Genomic DNA, 13384 nt, shown 5'->3' with positions numbered 1-13384 from the left:
GTATGTTAGTTGCATTACCATAACAAAGTCTGAAAAGTGCAAATTTTAATAAAGAACATTTAGTCGTCTATCTATATGCAATATCCATTACACAAATGTTAAATCCAAGGTGAGTTTATTATTTGGTTAATTTTTGTTAATTTTTGTTAATCTTTGTTAATACCAATAGAACGTAGTTAGCAGCGAGATGCATTTGCATTGCATTGTGGATCTTGAGGTTACATGGAAAAACAAGATGTGTTTGTGAAACACTGATGCCCCCGTATGGCAGCTTATGGCGAAGGTTAAAGTTTCTCAAATGCAAGTCAAAATCCAGGCCAAAAGATAAAAAATGTTAAATTTGAAAGCCCTAGCTGCAACTGTTCAAAAGTGACAAGACCTTCTTTGGATACCAACCAGTTTGACCTTTTGACCTTGACCTAGGAGTTTGACTTACATTTGAAAAACTTTGACCTTGGCCATAACTTTTGAATGGTTGATGCTAGGGCTTTCATACTTCACATATGTTATCCTTGTGACAACCATTTCCTTTGGATACCAACCACTTTGACCCTTTGACCTTGACATAGGAGTTTGACCTACTTTTGAAAAACTTTGACCTTGGCCAAAACTTTTGAGCGTTTGGAGCTAGGGTTTTCATACTTCACATATGTAATCCTTGTGACAAGACCTTCCTTTGGATTACAACAACTTTGACCTTGACCTTGACGTTTTACTTACTTTTAAAAGACTTTAACCTTCACCATAACTTTTGAACAGCTAGGGCTTTCAAATTTCACAGGTATATTCCTCAAGACAAGGCCTTTCTTTGGATACCAACATTTTTTATCTTTTGGCCTGGATTTTGACTTGAATTTGAGAAACTTTAACCTTCGACATAAGCTGCCATACATGGGGGCATCAGTGTTTCAGAAACACATCTTGTTATATATAGGCCGGTCTATATATATATAATGTGTGTGTGTGTGTGTGTGTGTATAGGCCGGAAAGTGACATAGAGAATGATCCTTTGATGGCAATTAAAGAGTTCTAATCAACAGTGATGATTCTGTTCTGATATTTAGCGGAATTTTGTTTATTTGAATCCAAGAATCTGATATTAATGCAGGGCTCCAAATAAGGTGTGTATTTGCAGAAATATGCATTGAATTTTTCAAAATACGCATTAAAAATTAAAACAATGCGTACAATTATGCATTAGCAATCATAAATAAGCATTACACTTCGAAAGTACTGCGTACGACGGATTCAATGATACAAGTACGATTTAACTAAGGTCAGCTCAGTGTTTGAATTTTTTATTTATAAGCGTATTCGGAATAACCTAGACCGATTTCCAGTTCTGGAGAAAGATTTGTATATTAATTACCTGTACTTTGTCTGAAAACATCACAGATTTCCACCGTTCTTATAACATCCAAATTCTCGTTCTTGACGCGTACACGTCGATATTTTCAAAATTGTGCAAAACACGCATTGTGTCTAATTTATCCTTTATCACTGTTTATTAAACAGTTCTTGTATATTTCCCATTTTCTGTAGCAATAATATCATCTAAAGTCCGACGACAACCTTAATTAATTGTATGAAAATAATTGCTTTTTTGCTTTCCACATGGCATGTGCTATAAATAGCGCCACTCAACTTTTAATGCAAATCACACTAGATGTCAAAAGAGCAATTAATTGATTAACAAAAAACTCTTTGGTTATTTTGCTAAAAAGCAAAATGTGCATTGATTAGAAAATTACGGAGTAAATACACTTTGAGGTAAAAAATTATCTGGAGCTCTGTTAATGACTGTTTTCCGATATTTCAGTACTTTTCGTTTTTGCAGCAATTCATTTCCATTTCTCACTGTGTAAAAAATTTAAGTTGTTTAGTCTGTTTTGATCTAGTCGGCATCACCTAGATGTTTGCTTTTATCTTCAAGAAAGGTAAACATGAACATACAGATTATTCAGACTTCTTTACAATGGTGGCAGTTTATTCGGCCAGGTCAGGATGTAAAAGTTGTTGAAAAAACTGTCATGCTTCAGTTTTTGTCACTCATTTAAACCTCTTTAAGGCTCGCTAAAGCCCATAATTCGACATCTCCTGAACCCCAAACCTATTTCAGATATTTTGACCAGTTTACAGAATCATAACTGAATCAAACTTTAAAATAGGGGTGCAACGATACACTAACCTCACGATACGATACATATCACGGTATTCAGTTCACGATACGATACGTATCACGATACATGACAAGGTTAAAAAATCTTTCAAGTTTGTCACCATATTTTTTCTTTAACTTGACAGGGTTATATAAAATGTTCATATTTTTTTGATAATAATTGAAATAAAATTTTGTTAACTTGAATTGGATTAATTTATTGGGTACATCTTTGAGTTTTGACAATATTCTAAACCAATGATGAACATTTACAGGGAACTACGGGGACCTTTCCTAATAATCTTTTTAAATTGGAATGAAAAGGAAGACATTCATTCTTTTATTCCTTTTATTTACGTAGAAATCCAGTTGTCATATTTCTCGTGTTAACACGTTTTAGTCAACAATTCTCATCGAAATACACAGGTGATGAAATATCCTGTATTACCAAAGAATACGTTTAGATCTAAAGGGTTTATCATTTGTCTTAACATCTATAACATATAATCACATTAAGTCCTTCTCAGTGTTAAATATGAGGTCTATAAGATGCTGGAGATGAGTTTAACTTCCGTTAATGCGTTATCGGCGACCTCACGTTTTGCGCGGAAGCCATTTTTAAATTGTAAAAAAGGAAACAAAACGGACGATTCGGATAATTCTGGACCGATTGAACCGAACCACGATATCAGTTTAACGTATCGTGAATTGAACCGTGGAAAAATATACCGCGATATACCGTCAAACGGTTTATCGTTGCACCCTTACTTTAAAATGTATTTGATTCAAGTCCAAGCCAGTGGTCATAGCTTAAAAAAATACATGATACTCAGGAGACCATTAAAACTCATGGTTTCTTGTTTATTGCAGTGATAGAGTGATAGAAATAACTGACTGCCCTAGATGCACAAATTTGCTGCAGTCAAACTAAAATTCATATATTTGATAAAACTCCCTCAAATCAACTAATATTATCGCTAGCAAAGTGTAAAAAAAACAACAGGCAGAATTTGTCAGTCAATAGATTTGGGATCAATGTTATAATAACCTGGTCCCAATCGCTGAAAACAAAGGATGACTGCACTTATGGATATGTGAAAATTGCGACAAAATAAACTTCCAAAACAAGCATTTTTCTTTTAATTGCAGGAATGGTCAACATGTAATCTACAACTTTACATAATTACATTAAATAAAAGTATGTATTTATGAAGTACGAAGCTGTTTTCAAAGGTGGGGGTCATCACAATATCTTGAATCTCTGTACGATAATGAGGACTCCAAATTTTTCACTGACTTTGTACATAGTCAGCGCATGTTTGTCTATTTTAACAGTAATTGTATATTTGCATTAATAATATTGTGTCAAAAGGAGATTAATAGACAAACATGCGCTCATGGTTTAAAAGAGAAAAAAAAACTGTTTCTTCTTACATTTGTTCTCTCATTTGTAACCAAGGGCTATGGCATGTTGAATATTATAATTCACCACGTGATGTCCTACCTCAGGTAACTCTGTGAATACTAAATTCCGTCATGTGACTTGTAAGATAGCATGTTTTTGCTAACTAGGACACTCTTCTTGAACACGTTGAATTGTCAGGCATCGATTCAGAATATTCTTTACTTACATGTACGTGCTCATGTTGTTAATTTCGTTTTGAAACCTTTGTAAATACTATAGTAGTGTACTTGTGCGGGAGAGATGGGAAAAAGTGGTGGATCACGTATTTTAATACATGTCAATGTTATTTATCTAGTCTAATTTTAGATCCATTTTTACAATGTTAGGTCCACCTCTCATGCATACCTAATGTTTAATTAAGGGCAGGTAATTGTAAAATCTCTATATTTGGAAAGGAGTAGGGACAAAAAAACATAGAATTATTCTATTGTATCACAGTCTAAGATCATTTTAACATTTAAATTTGGTGCCAAATTGATAGAATTCCATAGTAAATATACAAAAGTGAAATAAGGTTAAGATATAAAAGCAGCAGAGGTGATGGAAAAAGACCCAAAACCCAGCATTAAGTACAGTTATCCTTTAAAAAAGACAATTATTTTCTCAGGCTAGTAAATCTTTTGAAGGGGTGACAACTTTTACAAGCAGTCAGCCCTGAGTGTCTAGCTAATTTTACAGTGAGTTTTCAACACTCTTTATTGTTAAAATATTTTGACCAATACTGAATGATCATGGTAAAAAATTATTTGTTTTAAAAAACTGAGAATCATGAAATCTTGAAATATTGAAACTGAGAAGTGTCTGTAAAAGCAAGGGTATCTGTGTTTGGATTGGTTTACAGTTATCTCTATCTTATCTATAGAAGTTAGGATAGCATTTTAGAAACTGATGCATGCTGTGTAAATCTTCATCCATCGCTTTTTAAATTAGCGTCAATGTAAAAGTAAACATTGTCAGGGTTTTGATGAAGCATTACTAAAAGCTAAAACTTCTCTACACTGGATATGAAAAAAAATATATATAAAAGAAAAGGTTTGCATTCCTCTTAATCATTCTATAAGGTCCAATTTGTGCCAAATCTGATGTGATCTGCTTACATAGATCACAACACAAGGATCTGAAGAAAGCCCATTAATTAAGAGACACCTCTTGGTGCATATTGTGATTAAAACAAAGGTTAAGTGCTGTCTTCTTCCTTGTAGATATTAAATGATCTCTTAACTATTATTTGGCAAGTAAGAAAACTAAATGTATTTTTAGTTCTTCACTTAGTAAAGCATGAAATGTCATAATTCATAGAAAACACTTATAATAAATCATACTGTTGAACAACCATAATTGTTATTGGAAAAATTAAATCCTATCCAAGGCATCACTTTCAATGTTGCACAGTGAGATATATTTATACACATATAAATTCATAAATATTTGTGATTTATTTCTGCTTTTGTTGCAGGGAGTGAAGAAATTGGAAGATGAAGCATGTGATAATGTTGATTTTATGGAAAGTTATTAGTTTGACAATCTCCATCACATCAGCAGCCTCTGTGATAAGGGAACTAAAAAACCCAAATCCTAAAGATGAGTTTTCACTCATGTCAAAGTATGGAGCTGACATGATCATTGTAGGTGGGACAAACTATATTCATAGAGTGTTTTCCAGGAATTTAAGTATAGAAATATCAGAAAAAATAGGACCCAAATTGGACAATCCAGACTGTCTCAATCTGGAGAAGGTTACATGTAGTAAGGAATTGTATAACAGCTATGTCAAAGCTCTCCTTATTAATAAGAAAAAGGAACCACAGCAAGATGAAATCATCATCTGCACAAGTTTGTTTCAAGGAAGTTGTGATAAGCGGAATGCATCAACCCTTGAATTGCTTCCAAAATCTTATCCACAAACAGTGAACCCTGTAGTGGCCAACAATAAGACAGCCACAACTGTAGCCTTCCTGGCACCAGGACCCAAAGATACCACAGCCATGTATGTGGGGGCGTCCTGGACTAACACAGGATTACGAGCCATACGTGGTCTTGTTCCAGCGTTTAGCAGCAGAAACACTGAGGACTTTCAATTTACACACTCAAGCATTGCAACCAAGTCTTACACTATGTTGGATGAAATAAATAAGGACTCCTTCCCTATTCGGTACATTTACGGGTTTGCATCAGGAAATTTTAGTTATGTTGGGACAATTCAAAAAACCAGTGTTGCTGCTGAGGGTTATATTTCTAAGTTGATAAGGGTGTGTCTCTTTGATGAGCACTTTTACTCCTATGCAGAAACTGCTTTAGAATGCATTCATAATGGAAAGACTTACAATTTGTTGCAAACAGCTTATGTAAGCAAACCTGGTATTCATTTAGCTGCAGCTCTACAAATTCCAGAAGATGAAGATGTATTATTTGGAATGTTTGGACATGGAAACCCAAATGACCTCATAAAAAACAGTGGAGAATCTGTTTTGTGCATCTATCCAATGCGTTATGTAAAACAAGTATTCACTCGAAATATAAAGACTTGTTTTGAAGGCATTGGTAGAACTGGACCTGACCATATTGCTACACCCAATAATTGTCAGAAAACGGTATGTATCTAGCATCATTACTCATTCATACTATTTCAAAATATAAAAGGTAGAAATACAAGCAGATATAGAAGTCAAATAAACTGATAATTTTAAGGGAAAGTTTTGTGGAATGTAGCATGTGCTGTTGTTAGTGTTCATATCCCCAAAGATTGTTCCATGTACCATGCTGAATGACTGTAAACTGCTTCACGGACATGTGGGATCACTTTGAAATCTCCTTTGCATTTGGGAGAATGTTTAGGTCACCTGAGTCATTCAAGTGACCTATTGCTATCTGTTTTTATCTGTCATCATGCTTTGTGCATCATCCATTGGTCGTAAACTTTTGAACATTTTCAGTTTCTCTTGAACCATTGAACAATTCCATCTAATTTTGGCATATAGCATCAGTGGGTGAAGAGGTACAAAAATTATGAATTTCATGGTCCCTGCTCCCCTGGGGCCTGAAGGGGTGGGGCTTAAACCATCAAAATTAGTGCTATCTTTAAAAATCTTCTTTACTCCTGGACATCAAGTAGTCAAACTGTTGGCATGATTGTAATAGGCATTAAGCCCTTTACCAAAATTTTGAAATTCATGGCCCCAGGCTAAGGGATTCTGGAGTTAGGATGGGACTCTGACGATCATATTGAGAAAATGCATAAATTCTTTTAAAATCTTCTCCTCTACCCCTTTATATTTAGCAGATGAACTAGATGCATGGTTATGATGAGCAAGGATGCCTCTTTTAAAATTGTGAAATTTGTCATGCCTGGGTCAGGTTCTGGTGGTGGTAGTGGGGGGGGGGGGGGGGGCTCTATTGATTATGTAGTGAAAATGCAATTATTCTTTGAAAAATCTTCTCTTCTTTTCACATTTTCAACCTCTTCTCAAGAACCACTGGGCCAATTTTAACCAAACTTGGTACAAAGCATCCTTGGGTGAAGGGAAGTTTAAATTTTTAAATGAAGGGTCAAGCCCTCTTCCAAGGGGAGATAGTCAAGAAAAGACAAAAATAGGGTGGGGCCATTAAAAAAATCTTCTTCTCAAGAACCACTGGGCCAGAAAATCTGAAACTTATGTGGAAGCATCCTGGGGTAGTGTAGATTTTAAATTGTTCAAATCATGACCCCCAGGGGTAGTGCGGGGCCACAACGGGGAATCCAAGTTTAACATTGAAATATGTAGTAAAAAATCTTTAAAAATCTTCCTCTTAAGAACCACTGGGCCAGAAAAGCTGAAACTTATGTGGAAGCATGCTGGGGTAGTGTAGACTCTAAATTGTTCAAATCATGACCCCAGGGGATAGGGCACGGCCACAATAGGGAACCCAAGTTTAACATTGAAATATGTAGTAAAAAATCTTTTAAAATCTTCCTTTCAAGAACTACTGGGCCAGAAAAGCTGAAACTTAAGTGGAAGCATCCTGGGATAGTGTAGATTCTAATTTGTTTAAATCATGACCCACGGGGTTAGGGCGGGGCCACAATACGTACTACAAGGGGGAAAATCAGGTGAAAAACAACAAGGCCAAAGTTACTCAGGTGAGTGTAGTGGCCCATGGGCCTCTTGTTATTATTTTGAGACTTCTTTACATAACAAGAGGCCCAAGGGCCTTAATGGTCACCTGAGTATGATACAACAATTTAAAGGATGCATAGAGTATAAAATGAACTGAAAGGTGAAGCTTTGTTGCTCAAAAGCAAGAAAAATAGGGTGATCATGATCAACAAAATAATTGGTCTTAATATTCATTAACAGTTCATAAATTAGGTCCTAATCTGTTCCCCATTTATCACTATCACTATACAGTATATTAACAAATTATCAATGCTTCTGTACTATTTTAATCCTTTGTTGAAATCTCTTGGCATCTCTTGGTCTTTGATGAATATTTAATAAGAGAAGTTATTTTTGTCTCATTTTTATTTATCTACTACTTACAAGTCTATCTGATCATTAAAACTATGAAAGTACTTTTTGTATTATACAATAAAAGTTCTTGCATAATTCTCTTATTCTATTTACCTTTCAAGTACATTATTTACAGTGATAAATTATCAAAAGTAAATGGCAAAGGGGAATAACTCCTCTCAGTAGAATACAAACTAATAGAGCCCTGGCCAGGACCAGAACACTTGACCAAATGGTCCAGATGTTCAAGAATCTGGTAAAAATTCCCTTCCTTATAAAAACTTTTACTCTGTTTGCCTCAGATATGCCCAGGTGCAGAGAAGATTTTTAAAGAAATAATGCATTTTTACTACATATTCACTATATTATCAATAGAGCCCCCAACCCCAACCCCCCACCCCCAGAGCTTCTGACCCTGGGACCATATGTTTGCTCATCATAACTAATCACTTTGTTTATCTGCTTAACACTAAGGAGCAAACAGGATTATTTAATTAATGCATTTTCACTAAATTATCAAGAGCCCCACCCTCACATCTGACCCAGGGGTCATGAAATTCACTACTCTGGAAGAAACACATTTGCTCATCATAACTATACACTTAGCTTCTTTGCTTTTTTAACCAGAAGAAGAAAAGAATATTTTCAAAGAAATTTTGCTTTTTCACTTTATAATCAATAGAAGCCCCCCCCCCCCCCTTCACCAGAACCCTTAAACCTGGGGTCATAAAATTCACAATTTTGGAAGAGGCATCCTTGTGTATCATAACAATGTACTTTAGTCTGTTTAAGCAATACCCAGTGGCAGAGAAGAAGATTTTCAAAGAAATAATTCACCTTCACTATAGGATCTATATAGCCCTGCCCTAGCATCAGAACTCCTGTCCCGGGGGCCATGAATTTCACAATTTTGGAAGAGCATCCTTGCTTATCATAACAATGTACTTAGTTTGTTTAAATAATACCCAGGTGCAGAGAAAAAGATTTTTAAAGATTTAAAACATTTTCACTTTATAATCAATAGAGCCCCGCCCTAACACCAGAACCCCTGATCCAAGGGCCACGAATTTCACAATTTTGAAAGAGGCATCCTTGATTATCATAACTATGTATTTAATGTGTTTCAATAATACCCAGGAGTAGAGAAGAAGATTTTCAAAGAATTAATGCATTTTCACTATATAATCAATAGAGCCCCACCCTAACACCAGAACCCCTGACCCAGGGTCCATGAAATTCACAATTTTGAAAGAGGCACTCTTGCTCATCATAACTATGTACTTAATTACTGAATTTAATACCCAGGAGCAGAGAAAAAGATTTTCAAAGGATTAATGCATTTTCACTATATAATCAATAGAGTCCCGCCCTTACACCAGAACCCCTGACCCAGGGGCCATGAATTTCACAATTTTGGAAGAGGCACTCTTGCTCATCCTAACTATGTACTTAGTTAGTTTATTTAATACCCAGGAGCAGAGAAGAAGATTTTCAATGAATTAATGCATTTTCACTATATAATCAATAGAGCCCTGCCCTAACACCAGAACCCCTGCCCCTGGGGCCATGAATTTCACAATTTTGGAAGAGGCATTCTTACTCATCATAACTATATACTTAGTTAGTTTATTTAATACCCAGGAGCAGAGAAGAAGATTTTCAATGAATTAATGCATTTTCACTATATAATCAATAGAGCCCTGCCCAAACACCAGAACCCCTGCCCCTGGGGCCATGAATTTCACAATTTTGGAAGAGTCACTCTTACTCATCATAACTATATACTTACTTAGTTTATTTAATACCCAGGAGCAGAGAAGAAGATTTTCAATGAATTAATGCATTTTCACTATATAATCAATAGAGCCCCACCCTTGCACCAGAACCCCTGCCCCTGGGGCCATGAATTTCACAATTTTGGAAGAGGTACTCTTACTCATCATAACTATATACTTACTTAGTTTATTTTATACCCAGGAGCAGAGAAGAAGATTTCCAAAGAACTAATGCATTTTCACTATATAATCAATAGAGCCCCGCCCTAACACCAGAACCCCTGACCCAGGGGCCATGAATTTCACAATTTTGGAAGAGTCACTCTTACTCATCATAACTATTTACTTAGTTAGTTTATGTAATGCCCAGGAGCAGAGAAGAAGATTTTCAAAGAAATAATGCACTTTCACTATATGATCTATATGGCCCCGCCCTAGCACCAGAACCCCTGACCCAGGGGCCATGAATTTCACAATATTGGTAGAGGACTCAATGCTTATAACAATGATGCCAACAGTTTGACTGCTTGATGTCCAGGAGTAAAGAAGAAGATTTTTAAAGATTGCATTAATTTTGGTGGTTTTAGCCCCACCCCTCAGGCCCCAGGGGGGCAGGGACCATGAAATTCACAATTTTTGTTCCCCTTCACCCATAGATGCTATATGCCAAATTTAGTTGAAATTGGTTGAGCGGTTTCAGAGAAGAAGCTAAAAATGTTCAAATGTTAACGCACATCGCACGTCGCACGACGCACGCCGACGGACAAAAACAGATAGCAATAGGTCACCTGAGTGACTCAGGTGACCTAAAAAGCACTTGTCCAATTAGACAAGTGCCCAGCAATATTCATTTGTCCGTATTTTTTTTCACTGGTCCCAGACAAGCGTAATGTTGAGGCCTGGGCTGTGTTGAATCTACAGTGAAAATGCATTATTTCTTTGAAAATCTTCTTCTCTGCTCCTGGGCATCTAAGAGGTAAACAGAGTACAAAGTTGTAAGCAAGGGTATTTTTACCAGATTTTTGTAATTCTGGACCACTTGGTCAAGTTTTTGGTGCTGGGCAGGTTCTATTAATTTGCACTCTACTGAGAGAAGTTATTCCCTTTTGCTATTCACTTATGATAATTCATCACTGTTAATGATGTAATTGAAAGTTCAATTGAAGAAGAGAATTACACAAGAATTTTTATAAAATTTAATGCAAAAAGTACTTTTGAAGTTTATAATGGTCAGGTAGACTTGTCAATAATAGGTAAATGAAAATGAGACAAAAAAATACATTACCTCTGTACATTAAATGTTCTTCAAAGACCAAGAGAGGCCAGTGTAATAGGGAAGGACTTGGGTTTACTAATAGTACCCATGCACTGTTGTCTTATTTAGTCTGCATAGTGATAGTGACAAATGGGAGCAAGCACAGGCAAGTAAATAGATCTACTTTAAAATTGTTACGGAGTATGAGAGTAATTATTTTTTTGATCCCCGATCATCCTATTTCTCTTGCCTTTGGGCAACATAGCTTCATGTATCAGTTTATTTTGTATTATTTCCTACTTCTGTGGATCCTTTACTCAGTTGTTGTATTTTACTCAGGTGACAGTGAAGGCCCTTGGGCCTCTTGTCTACAGAAACCCTGGTAGATAGAATTTTCCTTCTTAACATGATCACATGAGGTGGATTCGAATATATTTCACATTGAAGTGCAATACCTGATGTAGTTTAGCAAACCAGCTTCATGACAATATAAGAGTCACTGAAGATGAAAAATACCTAATCCTCTTCATGCTTGGAGCACAAGGCCATATAAAGATGAATATCTTGGTACATGTTTATTGCATTTTTAATTATTAAGATTTTACATTATTATATCAGCATAGCCTTAGAGCCTATGCTGAACATTATTGCAAGTGGAGATTGTTTGTTGAACACTAAATATAACTGAGATATGCAAACTAAAGGTAATTTATTCAGTTTTTGCCTTATTACAAAGCAAAATTCTGTCTATGAATTGGTTATGCATGTTTATTCATCTGCTTAGATTTGCTGCATTTATGTAATTGCATATAATTTCTCGAAATGAACAGTGGTTACTCAATACAAACCAATAAGTTTGGGTTTCACAATTTAAAGTTAATAAAATTTAAAATGAATTTTTTCATTTTCAGTTTTGCATGTTGAATAGAATCAATAGGATTTTAAAATAATTTGAAATTTGCATTTTATTTTTTGTGATTTCCCAGAAATTAGGGTGAGCAGATATCAATGATATAAAAATATAATAAGCAGATAATCAAAGATATAAAAAAGCTGTGGCCTTATCATCTTCACAACTGATTTCTGGTTCATTGTACTATATTGTTTCCTTTTTTACAGGCTTTAGACATAGGTGATGATTATTGTGGACAATATGATTTCAACAATCCAATCAGTGGTCCAGAAGCAGTTAAGACTGATATAGCCATCAGTATTAATGCCACAGCTTCATCACTGATAGTGACTACAACAAACGCTGGATACACAGTAGCATTTGTTGGTACCAAGACTGGCCACATAAAAAAGGTCAGATATACTGATGTTTTATATCTCTACTGATACCAAATTGTATGTGTACTTGTTTCAGAAAGGTTAATTGTATGCTAGCCTTTGTCATGAACCTATCATGTAAATACAGATATGTTCTAACACTACTATATATATACTGAGGATGTCTAGAGCACTTTGTTTTCATCCAAAAAAAAATGCAGTTGAACATCCAAATGACAAAATTGAAAGGTATAAGTTTGCAGGCCCAGCCATAACTCGTAAATGAGCTTCATTTTTAGCTCACGTCAACGAAGTTTGGGGAGCTTATGTACGCCGTGGACATAAGTGTCAGCATCCCAGGTTAAAGTTTTATGTGCAGTTTTCAGTTTCAGTTAATCAGAGATGCATGGAGGATGCTTTTAGTATATTTCATTGTACCAGTCAAGGTTTCAGATGCTGCAATTTCAGCTGAAGAATGACCAGGTTAATGTTTTGGAGCAGGTTAAAGTTCTTAGAGCAGGATAAAGTGTTTGGAGCAGGTCTCATTTCCAAGTAACTATAAGCCCTATATTGACCAAACTTGCATGGATAATACATCTAAGGATGTACACTACCACGCTTGCTTCGGATGCTGAATCTGACCTACATTTTCCGGATGAGTGACCAGGTTAAAGTTTTACAGCAGGTATCATTTCCAAGCCCTATGTTGACCAAACTTGCATGGATGATGCATGTAAAGATGCACACTACCAGGCTTGCTTCAGATGCTGTATCTGACTAACATTTTCCAGATGAGTTACCAGGTTAAAGTAAACTATAAGGGCTATCTGATCCAAACTTGCATGGATGATGCATCACAGGATGAACACTCTCAAACTTGCTTCAGATGCTGGATATGACTTACATTTTCTGGATGAGTGACTAGTTTAAAGTTTTTAGGTAAGTCGATTCCCAAGTAACTGCAAGCCGTATCGG

General features: G+C 35.7%; 1 protein-coding gene across 4 annotated transcripts in view; it reads left to right on the top strand.

The window, feature by feature from the left end:
- The window catches only part of LOC133195794 (plexin-A4-like), an 87676-nt gene that overhangs the window by 3763 nt on the left and 70529 nt on the right, over nt 1–13384 (top strand). For all 4 annotated transcript variants that reach the window (XM_061331739.1, XM_061331738.1, XM_061331737.1 and 1 more), the window contains exons 2-3: nt 5080–6214; nt 12260–12445. In XM_061331739.1, coding sequence (XP_061187723.1) covers nt 5099–6214; nt 12260–12445 — 1302 coding nt within the window. In that variant the 5' untranslated portion in view covers nt 5080–5098. The remainder of the gene's footprint in view (nt 1–5079; nt 6215–12259; nt 12446–13384) is intronic.

The sequence above is a fragment of the Saccostrea echinata genome, unplaced genomic scaffold (assembly GCF_033153115.1).
Source record: "Saccostrea echinata isolate AGI-Se365-2 ecotype Australia unplaced genomic scaffold, CSIRO_AGI_Sech_v1 ptg000029l, whole genome shotgun sequence".
Lineage (NCBI taxonomy): Eukaryota > Metazoa > Mollusca > Bivalvia > Ostreida > Ostreidae > Saccostrea > Saccostrea echinata.
Note: the sequence above shows the minus strand (reverse complement) of the source record. Positions and strands in the feature narration are given on the sequence as shown.